The sequence below is a fragment of the Gracilinanus agilis genome, chromosome 3, assembly GCF_016433145.1.
Source record: "Gracilinanus agilis isolate LMUSP501 chromosome 3, AgileGrace, whole genome shotgun sequence".
Taxonomy (NCBI): Eukaryota; Metazoa; Chordata; class Mammalia; order Didelphimorphia; family Didelphidae; genus Gracilinanus; species Gracilinanus agilis.
Genome location: NC_058132.1, coordinates 277,110,244 through 277,131,014, shown reverse-complemented (window position 1 = coordinate 277,131,014; position 20,771 = coordinate 277,110,244). Strand labels below are relative to the sequence as shown.

Here is a 20,771-nt window from a genome sequence, read left to right as displayed (position 1 = left end):
TATATATATATATATATATATATATATATATATATATTTATTTATTTCCTTTCTGCCCATTTTTCTTCCCTCTCCCAATATGGTTCATCATCTGCTCTGCACTTTTCAGTCTTTGAGATTTGCCTGGAATTAAATGCTTTGCCTGGAATTAAATGGTTTGCCAATGGTCACATAACCAGCATAGAAGGCAGGAATTGAATCCAGGTCTTCCTGACTCCTAAGCCATCTCTCCCTGTCTATATCTATATAGCACATCTATATAGCACAACAAGATGACTTCTAACCCTTGTGAATAATGTGCCAAATAAAGGTTCTATTTTTTTTTTTTTTGCCTCATTGGTTCCTTCTGTGAAGCCTTCTGCTTTCCCATCCCCTAACCTCCAGCAATGGACCACATCAGTGTTCCTAAGTAAATCAGCCAAACTGGTTGCAGAAATGTGAACTTTATTACTAATTTACAGAGAACATCAGCTTTATGCCCCAGAATACCTGGCTGAAAAGATGCATGCATTAAGTAAGCAAGAAGGAGGAGAAGAGGAAAGGGATTTTTTTTCTTGCATTGGCCTTATAGTTGTTTTGAGAATATGTTCTTGGTTCAAAAAAGAAATAAGGTAAAACATTTTTCACAATGCAAAAAAATACTAAGTCTCAGGACAGAAAAAGCCAATGGCCTGACACAGCAAAAAACTTTTTATTTGTTGAATTTTCTGAAAGTTCAACTCTTTTCAAAACCAAAATTCATTTAAAAGTTTCATTTTCAAAAGAACTCCAAGATTGAGTATCTTGCCAGGTGACAATTTTTCTTATGTAAGGATTTATTCCTAGATGACAAGTTTAATTATATTATCCATTAAATTTTTATGCAAGTCCAGCCAGGATCATAGAAAATGCTTGCAGTTTAATGATGGATGAGATTGCTGTTGTTTGTCATTTGTCTGGTAGGAGAATTTTTAAAATCTCCATAGTTTTACCAAGAAAAGGATCAGGAAATAATTCATCATAAAAATTATGTCAGCAAGAAAAATAAATAAGACAGCTTGGAAGCTGCTAGGTATTAATGGACTATATTATAGGATGATGGTGTCACATTTGGAGGCCCCAAATATTGGCATTAAATGGTTAAATAGCTTCAACGTAGTTGGCTGGGAGCATCCCAGTCCTGCCTGTCCTCTGCACGGTGCCATACATCCAGCCCTCATCAATAGCTTGAACATTGACAATGGCGTCACCATCTTTGAAGGACACTTCATCAGCATCGGCAGCCATGTAGTCATACATGGCCCGGAAGGTTTTCTGTTGGTGGCATCAGGATGGGGAGAAAAGAACAACATTATTGATTTAGCAATTAAGGAGACAATTTCCATAACTTTAATTTTTCAAGAAGATTAACATGTCCATTCTTTAAAAGGAAAAAAAAGGCAATATGTGAATTTATTTTTTTCTTCTTTTTGTGGCAGAGGGATTAGATCTTTGAAGCCCTGCTATGGTTTAGAACAGTTGGTGGCTTGGTGGATAGAATGCTAGGGCTGGAGTAAGGAAGACATGAGTTCAAATCCTGCCTCAGATACTTACTAGCTGTGTGACCTTGAGCAAATCACTTAACCCCAGTTTCCTCAACTGTAAAAAGGGGATATTAATAGCATCTATCTCCCACAGTTGTTGTGAGGATCATATTAGGTTATTTTTTTTAAATTGGTACTATACAGATGTTAGCTATCACTGATAATTACTACACACTTTCTCTCAGCTTACAGAGAGTAGGCTAATGATCTTTCCATCATTAGCCCACATTTTCTTTTAAGTCACTTGTTTTTTTTATTGGCTAACTAAGTAGGTGATTTAATGACCTTACTTATTTATACATTATAGAAATAATTACTGAGTCTCTGCAAAGCTTAATGAATGAATGAAAAATCATTTCTTAAGCACTTATATACCACGTCCTGGGATAAGTGCTGGAAATTAAAATTTTTTAAAGCGTCACATGGTGATGGAATACTATTACATTATAAGGAATGATGAACATAGATGATTTTAGAAGGAACTAGAAAGACTTGAACAAACTAATGCAGAGTGAAATAAGCAGAACCAGGAGAACATTGTACACAGTAACAGCAACATTGTGGAATGACCAACTTAACAGACTTAGCTATTCTCAGCAATACAATGACCCAGGACAATTCTGAGCGACTTATGAGAAAGAATGCTGTCTACCTCCACAGAGAGAACTTGTGGTGTAGAAATTCAGATGAAAACATATGACTTGACAATTGCTTATTTGTGTTTATGATTTGGAATTTTGGTTCTATAAGATTATTCGCTTACAAAAATCAATAATATGGTAATATGTTTTGTGTGAAAAAATGCATAATTCAGATTGAATTGCTTATCAACTTTAGGAAAGAGAAGGGGAAAAGGGAGGGAGACAATATGAATCATGTAACTTTGGAAAACTTATGTGGAAATTTTTTATTAAAATTAAAAAATTAAAAAAAAGCATCATAGTCTTGGCTTTCAAGGAGTTTATATTTTAATGTATGCAGAGCTGGAGGAAGGTCCAAAAAATCTAATATTTTGAGGGTTATCTGTGTTCAATGCCCCAAACTAAAAGATCCACTTTTCTTTTTCTATGCAAAATACCACATTGGTCCAAATAAAAGTAATATACTTTTTCCCTCTGAGCATGGTCTATAATAAGGGTCAGCAATGTATGGCTCTCGAGCCATATCTGGCTCTTTTGAGGGCCAGATATGGCTCTTTCTGCAGGAGCCATTAAGTCAATTTTTTTTTCAGGCGCTGTTACAGGAGCACGCACTGTGAGCACTGTACGGCTCTCACGAAATTACATTTTAAAAAATGTTGCATTTATGGTTCTCACGACCAAAAAGGTTGCCGACCCCTGCTCTATAACCTCTATAGCCTGGGTTTTAGATCATGGTAGGGCTACTCTTCTCAGCTGTAGGGGCAGAGTTCAAAAGCAGGTAGGAGAAGAGGCTTTGGATTCTAAGAAAGGCAAAAGCTTTGATCTTGAACTTGGGGTAACCCTAGGAAAGAAGGAAGGATGGAAGGGAAGGAGGGGAAGAAGGCAAGCAAAAATTAATCATCTTTGTTAAATCATCTTATGGGATAGTCAGTTTAAGTCTTGGAGTGCTGGTCCAAGACAATTTGTAACTGAAAAAAAAAATCCTGGTAGTGTTCCTTTTCAGTTGGAAAGTGTCCACATCCTTAGTTTTGAGTTTCTGGAGAGCTGGACCCTAAGACCTAAACCCAGATTTGTTCCACTTTTGAGGTGTCAGCTAAGCCCTTCATGGAGTGATAAGGGAAGACAACTGTGGTGGATGACATGGAACTGGAAAAAGGATGGATGAGATGGGATGAGGGGAGAGTTTGGGGATGAATCTGTCTCACCATTATCATAGCAAGGAGACCATCAGAGGGAGAGGAGAGCTGGTAAAACATTCCTTTCCCAAAGTCTTCCTATATCCTCTTAGTCCATTATGTATCACAAATCTCATATTTAATCGGGATAGAATGCTTTAAGGTGATGATGTGACAGATATAGCCTAATATATAGCTGTAAAATAATGGCTTTCAAGATGCACTATTTATAAAAAAAATTATTTTCAAAGTACAAAAGGTTCTCCCAAATAAATGTATGGTAATACAAAGATATTTTTAGTATAGTTTGTGTTTGCCTCTCTTTTTTTACTGTTATCTTCCTCTCTACCTTCCTTCCCCATTTGCTTCCTTTTTTGGGGGGGTGGGTATATCTTCCTCCATTAGAATGTAATCTCTTAAGGGCAGGGATTGTCTTTCTACTAATATTTTTATTTCCTAGTATTTGACAGTGCCTGGCACAAAGAAAACACCTAAATACTGGTTGACTGACTGAAACATATTATTTTAATGAATTATGCTCTATTCAGCAGCTGTGTATTTTGGGCCAATACAGTATATCTCTATGTCTATCCCTTTCTATATCTATATACTATATGTTATATATTTTATATACACACATATGTTCTCATTTAGCTCAGGAACCTACAATACATGAGATTTAAGTTTACTAAAGAAGATGTTTTGACATGAATGTAATTACTGACTAAAAAGGATCATTCTCTAGAAAAAAAAATTCTTTTTAAGGTTTCTCCTTGTCTTAGGATTCTATGATAATTTTTACAACTGTCAATAAATGGGATTTGGGATGAAAGTTATTTTCAAGCATTATAATTCACTTACTCCAGCAGTAGAGGGATGGGATGGTATAGATGATACTGTTGTCTGTTGGGTAGCAACAGAAGATGATCTTTGTTGTGGAAGTTCTGTAGTTTTTGCATGTTTGTAAGCTACAAGAAAGAGAAACAGTTAATCCTAGAGGAAAAAGTAGATCACTAATTATTGACTTTTTACTTTCAACAGAATTTCCCTTTCCAAAACTTAGAGAACTGGAGTTGGCTCAAAACAAGTTCTCTGTATAATCCATAACTTCCATGAAGCTACAGTAATGCAGATTTAACTGAAATGAATTCCCTGCCCTTTCTATTGCTTACAAGGCCTAAATCTGGAGAAAAGAATAAAAATCTAAGTGCTTTCTACTAAGAAACAACAAAATCACAACATAATGAATTTTCTGCTTACAGTGATCCCTCACCTGTTGCGGGAGTTATGTTCCAGAGACCCCTGCGATAGGCGAAAATCCATGAAGTAGCAGCATTATATTTATTTTATTATTTAAATATATTTTAAGGTTTTATAAACCCTTCCCACTCTCCCATAAACATTTTCCACACTCTTAATAACATTTTCCACACTTATAAACACTTCATATGCTCTTAATCACTTTCTACACTCTTAAACCTATGTAATTTGGCTCTTGGGTTCACTGCCAGAAGCTTTAGAAGGCACAGAACATTTGGGTGGCATCAGAGGGCTTGAAATAAATTGAAACTTTTATGAAAACTTCACAAAAACACAACACTTCAAAGCAACAGACATGGATGTGAAGTGGACAAAGAGAGATGCTGAATGTATGGGCACAGTGCAGGAGAGCAAACAGGCTGATGCTACAGTCTCTGAGCCAATCAGCACTCAGGATACAGAACACAGCTCTGTGGTTGGTTGTCTTTCATTCCAGCAGCCAATAGTATGCCCTGTACAATCACATGTTGGCAAAGTTGTGAAAGCCGCAGGGGCATCCTGCATTTCCATTGTGTATAGTATGGCATTCATCCGCAAAATCCCGTGGTATAGTGAAAACTCTTCAATACAGAATTAGATTAAAAAAAAATCTCAATAAAGTGAAGCTGCAATAAGTGAACCGTGATATAGCAAGTGACGATTATATTCTAAAAATCAATTCACTTTTGGTCAAATTTATTTTGAAGTCCACTAACTTCATTTCCTAAGTCAGAGGTTCTCAAACGGAATAGTTTTAGTTGTTTTTCAGCAAACCATCTTAAACCAATCATTCCATAGGAAATGAAATACATTTTTAGAGTTTATAATTCATGGATCTTTTGAATATTCAATATGAATGGAAATCAATTCTAAATTTTACTACTTAAGGTTTTTACTTAAGGTTTCAGGAAACCTTCCAATACCCCTATTCAATATGAACAGCAAATAAATTCTATGGCTTACCACACATTTGCACATAATACATAAAATAAAGAGATCAATCAGTTTCAATAGAATTATGTAGTTATTTACCAAATATTCCCTGTACTCACTTGACAAACTGCATATATTTCTGCTATAGTACCTGATGAGGTTGCTGAGAAGAAGATTCCTCCTCCATTGCTGTAATGGGAAAGGTGGTGATCAGCTCCCTCTGAATGCTCTGATTTCTCATCTCCGCCGCTGATGCTCAATGCACTAGCAGATCGAGAAGCATCCCGGCTCCGACGTTGGGCTTGCACTAATGTGAGTGAGGAACAGGAAAGAAAAATGAAAATATTTCCAAGAATATAATTTTCTTTTGACTGAAAACAGATAGTAACCTCAATCCAATTGCGATAATATCAGTATCAACCATATAAATGACTGCGTTAAGTCTTATTCCATAGACGGAAGGAATACTTAGTGTTTACTAAATATTTTCTCAACTGGTAGATCTAGTCCCTCTTTTAAAAATAGTCTTTGTTTCATTATTGTTTTCTTTACTTTTTAAATGAGAGGAAGAAGTAGTAATAGGGGTCAGTACAAGAACAAGGAAGGAAAGAACCAAAAGGATGATATTTAGTATTAAAATAATTTTAACATATTCTAGAACAAAAATGGCCTAAACTATATATGGAATAAAGTGTTTGCTTTATCAGCTTGAATCAAATCTAGAAAGTGGTTTTGGCATCTGCATTGGTTTTATGATAGGGAAATGGAAAATTTGGGAGACGGCTTTCAGGTCCTGAAAAAATAATTATTCTGGCATAAGTTTGCTAAGTTTTACACTCTATGACATATAACAGAATGGAATAATTTGCCTGAGTATTTTATTGTCAAAGATTAAAACAAAACAACTCAAGAATTTTTTACCATTAATCATATGTAAGCTCCGAGATTGTATGTTGTCTTCTGCTGGGTCATAGTCGAAAACGGAGCCAGGATTGGTACGCCAAACCCGTAAGCCTTTAAGGGAAATAAATTGTAAGAACTCTGAGACTTCCAATTCCTCTCCTCAAAATCTCTACCTGAAAGACTCCCTGATTCCTTCAGCTCAACCATCACTTTTTTTAAACCCCCTACTTCCATCTTAGAATCAATAGAAAAAAGAATTGTAAGTGCTAGGCAATGGAAGGTAAGTGACTTGCCCAGGATTACGCAGCTAGAAAGTGTCTAAGGTCAAATTTGAACCCAGGATCTCCTGTCTTTGGGTCTGGATTTCAATCCACTGAACTGCCTAGCCTTCAACCATTACTTTTTTAATGAAGTTTTTCCCTATCTCTCAACTGAGATCATATATGTAACAACAATTAGCACTGCACTCAGTGCATATTAGGTGTCTAATAAATGCTTATTCTTCCCTTATCTATTGCTAGTGCCTTTCCTAAATTTATCTTCCATGTGTGCATTTTTTATATTTTTATACACAAGGTTTCTTCCAATAAATGTAAATAAGTGCTTTCTCTGAGCTCAAAGACCTCTTTTTTTTGTCCTTATATCCTCAATGTCCAGAACAGTAGGCACTTAATAAATGCTTTTTTGACTGATACCAAAAAAGTTAGTATTTCATCCACAGAGGGGAGAGAGGATGTAGCAGGAAGATATGTTGTAAAGAGGAGTGTACTTAGGGGTCAGGCTTGGAACCAAGTCTTGGCTCAATCACCTACTGATTGTGACACCCTTGAATAAGACTATAAATCTTTGACTTCATTTCCTCCTAATGGGTATGGTAGCACCAGCATCATGTCAGAATTAGGTAGTAGAGGAAGAATGTACATAAAAAGCTCCATAACTTAAAACACTATATAAATGGGAAGTCATTGTTAACATCGTTCAGTTGTGTCTGATTCTTTGTGGCCCCTTTTGGGGTTTTCTTGGCAAAGACACTGGAATGGCTTGCCATTTCCTTCTCCAGCTCACTTTACAGATGAGGCAACTGAGGCAAACAGTGTTAAAAGTCTTGCCCAGGGTCCCATACCTGGTAAGTTTCTGAGGCCAGATTTGAACTCAGGAAGATGAGTCTTCCTGACTCCAGGTCCAGCACTCAATCTACTTCACCACCTAGCTGCCACCTTATGCTATTTGTTGGATGTTATTACAGGATGCTAGTCACCAAGAGGGACTCAGTTATAATTAAGATTATTTTCAGCTATTTGTTAACCTCACTTCCAGAATTTTGCCTTCCATTTTTTTTCAGCTAGCTTTCTGATGGATAGCTTTCACAATCCTGCTAGGATTTAACTCTTTGCCTTTTGGATTAATTCGAATAATCTAGAAAGTTTATCAACAAGGAATAAAGAGGATTCGGTTCTAACACCTACTGTGTGATTCTAAGCCAGTCCCCTTCACCCCTTTAGGTATCAGCTCTCCATCTGTCAAATGAAGGGATCACAGCTCTAGTTCCTTCCAGCACCAAGGATGCGCAGAATCCCTGAGCCTCTTTACCTGTTATAGTCTCCTGATCCTGATCCGTCCGTTTTCTCTCCATTTCCACCACCTTCCTCTGAATACCCCTGTAGTTAATGTCGCTGAAGTCTTGTGTGTTCTTTTTCACTCTCTCAGTAATGGGGTCCGTTACCACTGGTGTAAAGCAACCTTTATGCTTTTCAAAATCCTCATGGTATTTCACCTGGAATTTCATGAAGTCAATAGATGATTGGTGTAAGCCGATATATCCCATGTTACATTTCAAAATGGGGAAGGGGAATCTGCCAACAACTCCCCCACTCACCGTTGAGATGTGCTTTTGGGTCTCTCTCACTCGTCTCATTTCTGGGGTATCCAAGACGTAGGCAGCTTTGCCTTGCACTTGTTTACGGAAGCTATCAGAGTACAGGACCTAACCAAGAAAGAGGGAGTGAGTTGTGTTCCCAATGCCATAGCGCCTCTGAGACCTAAAACGTTTCCCATGGATACCATGGAGACCCCTTGATGAAAGGTGTCCACTGGGGAACCATGACCAGCAACAAAGATCCAGAGTCAGATAGATGGCTGGCAAGAGTTAGACGTGATGGGAACTCACACCTCTAGTCTTTCTTAGAGTTCTTTCTTTGGTTTTGAAAAATCTCTAGATGAGAGGAAAAGGGGACGGTCTGATTTGGAGGAGAGAAGTAGTTTCTAAAAAATTAATGTGAATATAATAATTGATCCATGTTTTAATTATCTAGGATTAGGAAAATTTAAGTGTGAATCTGCCTACATGAGCTGTATTCCACCTACATTCTGCCGTTTGAAACTCACAATTATCCTGTGAAGTAGGTGCTGGGAAAGTTGTATTCTCATCGTTCATGGAGGCAAATATAGGGAAACTATGATTTGGTGACTTGTTCAGAGTCATAGTTAGTAAATTGTGGGAGCAGTCCTGGATTCCAGCTTGGAGTTTTAGGATTTCAAATCTTCTATACGACAAAATGTGATAATCTGTTGAATTTAGTAGGAACTCACTACCCCATGAGCGATTTTACAATTTTACATCAGAGAAGTATAATTGTCCTCAAGTTCTCTTGATAGAAAAGAGAAATGGAAAATGAGTCCCATTGGGATTATATTGTCTTTTTTTTTTTTTTTTAACGCTTACTTTTTGTCTTAGAATCAATAGGACATATTGGTTCTATGGCAGAAGAGTGGTAAGAGTTAGGTAATGGAGGTTAGCTGACTTGTTCAGTGACACACAGTTATGAGGTGTCTGAGGCTGGATTTGAACCCATGATCTTCCATCTCCAGACCTCCCTCTCTATCCACTGAGATACCTGGCTGTCTTGATCCTTACCCTGATTATGTTAAGTATTAAAAGGGATGTAAAGACCTTTCTTTCCTTGGCAAAGAGATAGTGGACCACAGATTATCAAGAATGGTCAGTATATTGGTTTGCTTTATTTAAATATCTTCCTTTGTTATAAAAGCATCTTAGGGAAATTATCCCTGGGAAGTGAGAACAAAGTTTTGTTTTGTTTTTAAATAATCAATATAATTTCTTTTAGAAGTTTTAAAGAAACATTTCACCATTCCTTTAAAGGATGAATTTTTCTCTTTTCAAATTTTGTTCCTGTGGGAGAAAGTTTTCATCTTATTTTATAATTAATATGTTAATGTATAAATTCAAGTACCCTGATTACTGAAAGACAAAAGAATTATGTCAGTAACATGAAAGAAAATGCATTCCTTCACTCATTTCACATCTTTATCTTAAACACAGAGGACAGGTCAGAGATTTAGGCTGTTAGGAAGTCAACTTGTCACAAGCAGTTATATATGAGCATTCCCCTCTTTCCTCCTATAATAATACAGCTTGGAGGTGAAAAGGAAGGAGAGAAAACACTGGGAATTACAATGTTATATCTTAGTATGATCATTTTGAACCCAAAAAAAGCACAAAGTTAAGGTCTTAGGTAGGGTCACTTTTAAGTTCAGAGCTAGAGAAAGTACACATTTTTAAAGTGTTAAAATGTTATTATCCAAGGAGTTGCAACATTTTTTTTTGTCCTAGAAAATACCGAGCTAATGTTTTCTTGGTTGCGCTTAGCTCTCTCCATCTCTGGAGTGACAGGTGTTGGGGTGGCTTTTCTCATGTTCTCTTTGTACAAAACCTATGGAATCCAAGAAAGCATCCAGATATCAGAACACAGACAACCACTTCTGAAACTCAATGCTTAATTGGGGTTACTAATCACTGCAGAAAAGAAAGCACCTTGGGAAAGGAAACTGTTAAAATGTTATTCCATAAAGCAAAACATCGTTTTTCTGTTTTTTAAGGAAAGCAGGTTTGTTTTTTAATTGTGAAGGCGGAAGGAAAGGAGGGGTGCAGAGAAGAGGTTGTTTGGAAAACACAGGAAGAATTAGGTGCAGGAAAAAATCTGGCAGGCTCGTTACTTTCAAAGTATATATATATATATACATATTTTTTTTTCTCTATCAAATACCGAGCTAAAGTTCTCTTGATTGCGTTTGACTCTCTCCATCTCTGGAGTGACAGGTGTAGGGGTTGCCTTCCCCAGGCCCTCTTTGTATAACACCTATGGGATACAAAGACGTATGCATCCAAAGATCACTGAGGGCAGCTACCAAGAAATTATTGAGTTAATTCCACTTAGAAAAGTTTCAGGTTTTAATTTATCACTGTGAGTGAGAACAGCTCTTTGGACGAAAGCTATTAAAAAGTTAATGTACGAGTTAAAGGCATCAATGAAATATCCAAAAGGATTTAAGTACAGTAGGAATTTGGGGGTGTGTGTGAATATGTCTCTGGGAAACCCCAACCAGACAACTTGGAATGGGTTAGGAGCAGACCAAACTGCAGTGGTTATTTTGCAGATTATGAAGCATTTTTTCTTTTTTTCAAGACAATACCGAGCTAATGTTTTCTTGATTGCGTTTGACTCTCTGCATCTCTGGAGTGACAGGGGTTGGGGTGGCTTTCCCCACATTTTCTTTGTACAAAACCTATAGAATATTGTGGAATGCAGAAATCCAAAAAGAAAAGAGAAGGCACATTACCAAATGATCATACGAACACACATAGAACTGCTCTTTAGTTGACCCAGGTGGTACAACATTTGGGAAATCAGGAAGGTTAGGATGGGGAGGGTATGTTACGAGGTATCTCAGATGAGTTGCACTCTCCAAGAATCTTGGGGCTCAATTCAATCTGAAAATACCCAAGTCTTTTCAAGACAGGAGAGGTCCAGAAAACCATGCACAATGACAGAGAACTGCCTGTCTCCTAGAATGGTCTGAACAACCACAAAAGAGCTTTCTCCTTTTTCTAAGAGTCATTTCCTCCACCCCTATCTTTTAAGGACTTTTCACTTTTCTTCTAAGGTGTTATAAGGCAGAGGTTACAGCACTTTCTGTAGAAGAAAATCCTTTGGATCGGTCCCTGGATGGAATCTGGCCCTGAAAGACTGCTTGAAACAATTAACAGACAAAAACAGAGGAGGGGAAAATGGCCATCTTGAATTAATATTATCATGGAATTTTGCAAATTCTAATAAAAAACAAAGGATCTCCCCTGTCTTTCCTCATCAGCATCTATAATTTCCTTTTCCCCTTGGTCTAAAATAAAAGCTTTCAGTAAGAGAGAGGGGATTTAAACTCTTTTTTTTCCCCCAAGGAGCTCCTCCTTGAGGAAAAATTATTGCCATGAAAAACCTTAGTGTTTCCCTCCTCTTGGGAGCTTGAAAATAAGGGATGTAGGATATGGGGAGGAAGGATCATTCTGGCCAGTCCTTTGGGGAACTTATGATCACTACAAACTGCAAGGGCCACAACATCTGGACTTGATATTGTACTTTCCCCACCCAGTTCTTTCTTCAAGCACGATAAAGCCAGTGTAGAAACAAGATACAGTTAAGAACTTGGATTTGGAGAACAAACAATTGGGGTTGTATGCTTAGATAAAATTGTAAAACTAAACAAACATTTTTGGTTAGGATGTTACTCAGAAGAAAATTACTTATTATTCTTATTATTTTTTGGCCATCAGAACCTAAAACTATTAGTGATTTTGTGTCATTGTCTCTAGGGAAGTGATATAGAGGTTATTATCCTCAAGTTTTCTTTGTATAAAATTGAAAAGGCAAATGAAAAGCCAAAAAAAATAAGTAAGAAAAAATACTATAAAATGTTCAATCTTAATATTTCTGAAATTCTCAGTTTATAAAGCTTTTTAAAATTTGTTTTGCCATAATTTCAAAGCCCATGAAAACAAAGAGAACTTTGGAGAGTGGGGAGGAAGGAAAGGTGTTGGAAAAAGATTTACTATGTTATTTCCACAATTAGGATTTCATATTATGGATTAAAACGATCTTATTACCATAGTGTTAAATTTAAAAGTAGTCCTAAAGGAAACAGCAGTAAATGGGCTAACAAACGAAGTTACAAGAAGTTATTATTTTTTCTTTTTTTTGAAAGCTAGAATTAATGTGCATTATTTTTAAGTTGTTAAAAACTTGTTTTTTTTTTTCTTTCCAAAGTACCGAGCTAATATTTTCTTGATTGTGTTTGACTCTCTCCATCTCTGGAGTGACAGGTAAGGGGGTTCCCTTGCCCAAGTTCTCTTTGTATAACACCTGCATGAGGAGAAAGCAGCCAGAAAAGCAGGAATGAATAAGACTCCTTGGTCTGGAAGTTTGATGCATCAGATCCATTTTCTTGCAATGCCCTGGTATTACATCTGAGGTAAGGAATAAGGAGGTTGATGCTGATCTATTCAGTTTTAATCAAAGAGGTTACTGGGATGTAGGTTATTTTTTCCCCATTTTTAAGAGCTGTAAGGTCACTGAACATGATCATTCTGGGTATGAGATTGTTAGAAAAATCTTTGTTATTCTCTAAAAATTAAACACCTCCCTCCTTTTCAACAGTAACAACAAAAAGTTTTTAAAAAGGGGAGGGGAATTGAGTCAGAAGCAATATTATGGTGAAAGGATTTCTTTTTCCATTCTTATGGGAATGATATTAAAAAGCGAAGGTAGGCAAATACTTTTTAAAGCTGTTAAGAGCTATTTTTATTATAATGTTAAATGGCATCTTTTTTTTTTCCCTTCGCATAATACCGAGCTAACGTTTTCTTGATTGTGTTTGACTCTCTCCATCTCTGGAGTGATGGGGATTGGGATTCCAGTTCCCAGATTCTCTTTGTATAACACCTGTGTGACAAAAAAGGCATCCAGAGAAAAAGCAGCAATCAATACAAACTTTTTCTATATTTTCTGTTTAGGTGAGTAGGGAATAGGAAGAGATCTGATTAATGGAAACTTCTTTGTTTGTTTGAGCCTCCCCAATCCTCAAATAATGAATTAGAAAAAAATACCCTAGAAGGTACAAAGAACTAAGAAGCAAAATGAAGAAGAAAGTTGGTTGGTTTTTTTGTTTTGTTATGTTTTTTGGTCTCCATGAGCAATCAATCCAACTTGTATAGCATCAAATAAATTCATAAACACCAAAGTTATTAGTTAGTGTAATTTCAGTCCTTCAGTATATTATAATGAAAAATATGCTAAAAGAAAAAAGGAAATATTAAAATAAGATGTGAAAATGATTTCAAAATGGGAAATATTAATAAATTGCACCAAGGAGATTTGGTGTTTTGGGGCATGTCATATATATTGCTATTTACTTTATGTTCATAGGCAATTTTTCTCGTTATCTTTTTTAGTTTTAAAACAAAAGCAGGATAATTTCACTTTTGGTTAACATAAACATCAGGCACTTAAAAAAAAGCTACTTAGATTAGATGCTCATGGCAAGTTTCTAAAACTTAATCTACAAAATAACATGAAAGTATTTTGGAGGCTTAGGTTCAGATTCCTTGTACAGTTAAAAAGAGATAAGGTTAGAATAAAATGTGAAGCCACAGAGAGGGGTCTTGCCAGGACAGTCTTTTTTAAAGAGCTTTAGGTTTTCATTATCTATGTTTGTCAAAGCAGAATAAAGGAAAATCTCAGCCATTAAGACCGTTAAGTAGCTGGCAGCTTAGTTTCTAAATTTTGAAATGAGAGCAATTAACATTTATTTTCTGAAGCAAGGGAGAAGAATTAAAGATCTCTGAGGGATTATCTCCACATTTAAATAAAATATAGCAAGTTAAAGGGAATCAGAAGAAATGGCAGTTTTTAGTCAGGAGGAAAAGAGCTACTGGGATTTTATTTGGATAAGTTGGTTAGGTTAAAAAGACTAAGAATGGAGACTTTTTAATCTATTAATTTGTAAAAGCAATAAAAACATCATTAAGATTTTTAAAATAAGATGGATTTTTTGATCTAAAATACCGAGCTAAAGTTTTCTTGATTGTGTTTGACTCTCTCCATCTCTGGAGTGATGGGGATTGGAGTTCCTGTCCCCAGATTCTCTTTGTATAACACCTGTGTGACAAAAGAGGCATCCAGAGAAAAAAGCAGCAATCAATACAAACTTTTTCTATATTTTCCGCTGAAGTGAGGAGGGAATAGGAAGAGATCTGATTAATGGAGAATTTTTTTTTTGTTTGAACCCCCAACCCTCAAATATCCCTATAATGAATTAGGGAAAACTACATTAGAAAGAACAAAAGAACTAAGAAGCAAAATGGAGAAGAAAGTTGGTTGGTTTTTTGTTTTGTTATGTTTTTTGGCCTCCATGAGCAATCTAATTTATGCAGTATCAAGTAATTCATGAAAACCAAAGTTATTAGTTAGTGTAATTTCAGTTCTTCAGTATATTATAATGAAAAATATGCTAAAAGAAAAGGAAATATTAAAATAAGATGTGAAAATAATTTCAAATGGGAAATATTTTATTTGGATAAGTTGGTTAGGTTAAAAAGACTAAGAATGGAGACTTTTTAATCTATTAATTTATAAAAGCAATAAAAAGATCATTAAGATTTTTAAAATAGGTGGATTTTTTTAATCTAAAATACCGAGCTAAAGTTTTCTTGATTGTGTTTGACTCTCTCCATCTCTGGAGTAATCGGGATTGGGGTTCCTGCCCCCAGGTTCTCTTTGTACAACACCTGTGTGACATAAAGAATCCAGAGGGAAAAAGAAGAGGAATCAGCAAAAATTTCTGGGCCATCTGGCTGGAAATCTACATGACAAGGATTAGATTGAGAAAAGAAATATGCCCATCATCCTCACTCTCTCTCTCTCTTTTTAGTCTAGGTCTGATCACCACTACACAATGGAGATTTCATTTAATAAAGGCTATTGTACTGGACATTCAGATCCTGAATCTTAACATTCTATAGTTTCTTTTCTCAGGAATGTTTCTGGAAAAGTTTCTGTTGATTTTTAAAAACTACAAAAATATTACAAGGTAAATAAATAATTTTGTGGTTTGGGGAAAATATTGGTATATATTCCATATATAAATAATTAGTATAACAGAATAATGTATATGATTATATATTTGATATATAATGGAATAATAAATAGAATATAAAGTAATTTTGGCTTTATGGGTTGAATAGATTTTGTAGTTGGTGAAATAAACCAAAACACAAAGGAAAAGAAAGGGGGAAGCTGGCAATTACACAGGGAATTTTGGAATAATAAAATGTTGAAAATAAAAATGTTTTTAACTTTAACTCTTGATATCAGCTAAAATTCCTCTATAGGTTACGATGTGGGGGAAAAGATCTACCCTTAACCACTATGATCATTGGAGCCTGAAATATATACTTTATAATAATCTTTCTATGAGAAAGAAAAACAAACACTGCTTAAAGAAACACATTTAAACTTTTTGAAAAGGGGACAAAACAATCCAGAAAAGTTACATTAAACTACAATGAAAAAAATCAACAGAATTAACAACAGTAACAGAGTAATGGGAAATGACAACATTGGAATGAGTTGGTTTTACTGAGGGTGGAAGTTTTAGGGTGGAAAATCACATTAAAATTGGAATTAAGGAAATTTTATCCACTACCCTTTCCCCAATAAAAGATTTACTTCTGTTTTTCTTATTAATATTTGATTCTCTATTTCTGGAGCAATATTTATAGGAATTCCTGTATCAGTTTTCACTGTATATTTGTGCACTGGAAACTTTTAACAGTTATAAAGAAAACACAACATTAAATAAAATGACATCTTCATTTGGACAAATGAAAAGAAACTAGATTCTTTCTGTGATAGGCTCATATGACAGGACAATTACCAAAGTAAAACGACTATCGCCTTAATCATTAACTTCTATTAACAAAATGATGCTGCTTTGTGCTCCAGAGATTGTGGTTAGTACTCTGGGGTCAGTCAGCATCCACTGTGATTATGATCACGGTCAAGAATATTGCCATTCCTGAGCTAGAGCCAGTTGACTTTTTTCCCCACACATTGACTTCAGATCCTTTTATTTCTTACCAGTTTCAATCCAGAAACCTTGAACAAGAGCAAAAAGTGAAGACAATTTGGAACTCTGGGTTATTATTTTTAGAAATCAAAGATATCTGTACTTTAAAAGTTTTAGAGGCAAAAGAAAAGGTAGGAAGGGAAGGAAAGGAACCAATTAAGAGGTCTGAGGGAGCATTATAGAAAGTGCAAAGTGGTAAGAACAAAATGTGAGTAAAAGGTCTGGAAAATCAGAGGGTTCAGATAGTAAAAGGAACATTTTTTCTTTGTTTTTGTTTGTTTGTTTGTTTAGTTGATTACACGAAAGGTCAGGGAATAGGAAGTTTTTTGTTTTTAAAAGTTAAAAGGGGAGGAAAAAGCATTTTAATATGGTTAAAGGGAACTTTTATGCTCCCATATACCGAGCTAAAGTTTTCTTGATTGTGTTTGACTCTCTCCATCTCAGGAGTGACTGGCAAGGGGGTTCCCTTGCCCAGGTTCTCTTTGTACAACACCTGTATAGTACAAGAAAGCATCAACAAATCACATCAGCACAGTGCCCTATGTGGGTCAGGTCACACTTTTCTTCAAGTTCTTTCATTCAGGGGGAATATGCTGTCACTCAAATAGATAAAATAAGAGACCCTAAGAAGGATTATTTTAAAGTTTGCCTAACCAGTGTGTCATGCCTGCAAACAACAATCTCTGGCATATACTTCTAGAGAGACAGATAGATACTGGGGGTAGTGCAGCTGCCAAATTAAGGACATCCATCAATGCCTTGATTGTGGATTAGTCCTCTATCTTCCTAGGCTCAGAATTTGTAATCAGAGCTGTTAGGACTAGAAAGGGCTTAGAGATCACTCAGTCCAATCCTCTTATTTTAGAAATGATAAAAAACAAACTCAGACAGATGAAATGACTTCCCCAAGGTCACACAACTAATAAGGGACAGAACCAGACCTTGAATTAAGATCTCCTGGCTCCTAGTCAAGTGCTCTTTACACTGTGCTGGTCTGTCTTTAATTGTTTGGGAAAAGAGAGTACAAGTCACTAATAGGAAGAAAGTTAATAGCATGAGGAAGACAGTCAGGCAATAAAAATTTATTAAGTGCCTGATACTGTGCTAAGTGTTGGACAGCGCCCAAATGCAGGGACAATCTGTCTAAGACATAGGTGGGAATCAATTGCTCACTTAAGAACAGAGAATATGTGGGGGAGAAAAGCAAGAAATATTAGCCACATATTGTCTGTAGACCCCAAAGTGTTCCGGAGGATGACAAGGTAAGCATCTTGTATATATGGTTGTGGTAGTTATTCTATGTGAATGACTAAGCCCTGGAGATTTACATCTCTGAGTGAGGAGTTTTGAATGACTGGGAATCACATTCTCCCAAAAAGACCTGTGAAACACAAGGAAAGCATCCAACAAGGTGACAAAGAATACGAGTGAAATTCTCATTCTTTTTCTTAAAAAAATATTAGACTTTAGACTCTGCACAAGTAAACACCATGTTAGAAACATCTACTGTTATTTATAAGAAAACAGGAAAGACCACAGAGTACATTGCTGTTGCTGTTTTTAGGGCACTGATGAATATGTATACTAGGGCAGTCAGGGTTAAAATTTCACATCAAAACTGGATAATGTACACATATATTACATTAAATGTATATATAAATATATTAAATTTGGATTGAAAACTAAAGTATTATCTGGTCACACTCCCTCCATTTTTTGTGTGTGTTTAGTTATTTTAAAGGGAGAAGATATTTGTCAAGGGTTAAGATTATTTTTAGTGAGATATTAAGGGAACTTTTTACCCCCCACTAAGAAATACCGAGCTAACGTTCTCTTGATTGCGTCTGACTCTCTCCATCTCTGGAGTAATAGGTGTTGGGGTTCCAGTCCCCAAATTTTCTTTGTACAACACCTGTGAGATATAAGACATCACCCAAATAAACCCACTCAACACAGGCACAGTAATTCAGGAAGGGATGAAGACAGGAATGGGGAGGAGGAAGGATTTTTTGTGTGGATGTTTTAGTTGATTACATTTAGTAAGGGTATAGTTTTTTTACATTTTATTTCACACATTATAAAGATGAATTCTATGGTGGTAATTATTCTTTGGATTATCAGTGAAATAAGAGATAATAGAGTTATGTGATATAAGCAGTCATGAAGAATTCCATGCTAATTTCACTAGGGTCTTTCACACTTGTCAGTCACCTATGATGTTAAGGCTCAGTGGGGAAAATGAGTCACTAGGTATCATCTACTTGGTTTGATCAGATGATGACACACACAGAGCATCATGGTTAGGCTGTTACTTTTAAGGATGAGTTATTTTGGTAAATTTTAAAAAGGGGTTCAGGTTTCTTGTTTTTTACAAATACCGAGCTAAAGTTCTCTTGATTGCGTTTGACTCTCTCCATCTCTGGAGTGATAGTGGTTGGGATGCCTGTCCCCAAGTTCTCTTTGTACATAACCTGTAGAATACAAGGAGGACACCCAAAATAATGGTAAGATGATTAGTCCTTAAAAATCATTAAGGCAGTATGGACATATGGGATGAAAATTAATTTGCAAAAACATTCTATCGTTCAAATATATTTAGTTGAAGAAAAAGGATTCATTAAAGAATTATTTCTCTTTCAAAAATCATCTTAATTCTACTGTCTCAAAAAAGAAACATCTATTTATTCATTGGTTATTATCAATAATCAATGAGAAACTTCACCAATGGAGGTGGAACTTAGTTCATTCTGTATATTTCAACCTACAGTCCACTGCTAGCCATTATCACTTCAAAATTTCCCATACAAAAAGCAAACTCATTTTATTTAAGCAATATTTAACCTTAGGTTTACTTTGTTTATTGTGTGATTTAAATAGGGTAAACAATGATGTAAATTAGCTTTTTGGAAGTCTTTGTATGATCAGAAACTTAGCCTGTCAGTTTTGGAGCAAGGAAGACTGATGAACACCTGGGGAAAAATGGTGTCAAAGATTAATATTTTTGATATTGATATTCAGTAACGGGGATGAGCGAAATTGACTTTTTAAAGACATTCGAGGGACCTGTAAATATGTGGATTCTTCATTGTTCTGCGTTTTTGTTAACATGCACCTTTTTCCTCTCTAGCTACAAGCAAACAATCCTTTGAAAACCCAAAGAATCTCAATATGCTTATTCTAGAGTTAATGAGTAATTAATAGAAATGTTCGCTTTTTTTTTCCACCCCTGCTGGGGATATAGTTAGAGAAGAACTCTGGGAGGGTGTTCCAATAGCTTGTGGGAAAGGGAAAAAAAGTATGTTTTGAAACAGTGTAGCACAGTAAAAATGGCAGTGGATTTGGGATTGGAAGACTAGGATTTGGGTCCCTACTGTACATCACATATTTGACTTGCTATGTGACCCTGAGAAACTCATTTTACTTTTCCAGTCTTTAGTTTCTCCACTTTTTAAAACCATGGAAATAGTAATTATATATCCAATCTCATTTAAATGTTCAGAATGACTTATTAATAACATAATTTCATTATATAAATTACTGATATAACCTATATCAGACTATGTTCTGCCTTGGAGAAGAGAGGAGGACCAGTGGGAGGAAATCTGAATCCTATAATGTTAGAAAACAATAGTTAAAATTGTTTCTACAAAATAACTAAAAATATATATAAATTAAAATATAATTTTGGGTCATTAGATCAGAGATCAAAGAAGGCTAGACATGGAAGCATTCTTTGATCTCTGATCTTTAGACTTGGAAAGGGCTTTGGATTACTCTCTCTACTCCAATTTTTTTCATTTTACCAATAAGGAAGCTAAGTCCCAGACAAATAATGAGACTTACAATTTAAAAGATAAAACTAACCAAAAGCATGGCTTCAAACAAATTTTGGAAACTTCCTTGTGTCATCATTGGATTACATAAAGTCATCTTCATTATAACTCACGAAGCTCTTTTTTCAGAACTCTATGAGGTAGGTAGCTTTATTATTCTCATTTACAGATGAAGAAATCGATATTCAGAAAGTTTAGCTGACCGGCAAAGGGTTATATACCTAATATGTGTCAAAGCTAGGATTCTTTTTTTTATTTTAATTTTGAATGTTTTCCCATAGTTATATATTTCATGTTCTTTCCCTCTCCCCCAAACCTCCCTAACCCCACCTTAAAGCTAGGATTCTAATCCAGTGTTCTTCTAACTCTAGGGCTGGCACTCTCTCTCCTATTGTCTCTCTAGATTATGGTCTGTCTGTCCACTCCCCTAAGCTGGATCGCACTTGTGCA

At 35.6% G+C, this 20,771-nt stretch overlaps 1 protein-coding gene across 1 annotated transcript in view; it reads right to left on the bottom strand.

Annotated features, from left to right (window-relative positions):
• Window positions 1–427: 427 nt before the first annotated feature.
• NEB (nebulin) overlaps window positions 428–20,771 on the bottom strand; it is a 235,194-nt gene continuing 214,850 nt past the window's right edge. The window contains exons 138-149 of the mRNA XM_044669878.1: window positions 18,867–18,959; window positions 16,889–16,981; window positions 12,633–12,725; window positions 11,005–11,097; window positions 10,578–10,670; window positions 10,152–10,244; window positions 8,390–8,497; window positions 8,104–8,287; window positions 6,532–6,624; window positions 5,762–5,917; window positions 4,240–4,346; window positions 428–1,293 (exon numbers count right to left, since the gene is read on the bottom strand). Coding sequence (XP_044525813.1) covers window positions 1,120–1,293; window positions 4,240–4,346; window positions 5,762–5,917; window positions 6,532–6,624; window positions 8,104–8,287; window positions 8,390–8,497; window positions 10,152–10,244; window positions 10,578–10,670; window positions 11,005–11,097; window positions 12,633–12,725; window positions 16,889–16,981; window positions 18,867–18,959 — 1,380 coding nt within the window. The 3' untranslated portion in view covers window positions 428–1,119. The remainder of the gene's footprint in view (window positions 1,294–4,239; window positions 4,347–5,761; window positions 5,918–6,531; window positions 6,625–8,103; window positions 8,288–8,389; window positions 8,498–10,151; window positions 10,245–10,577; window positions 10,671–11,004; window positions 11,098–12,632; window positions 12,726–16,888; window positions 16,982–18,866; window positions 18,960–20,771) is intronic.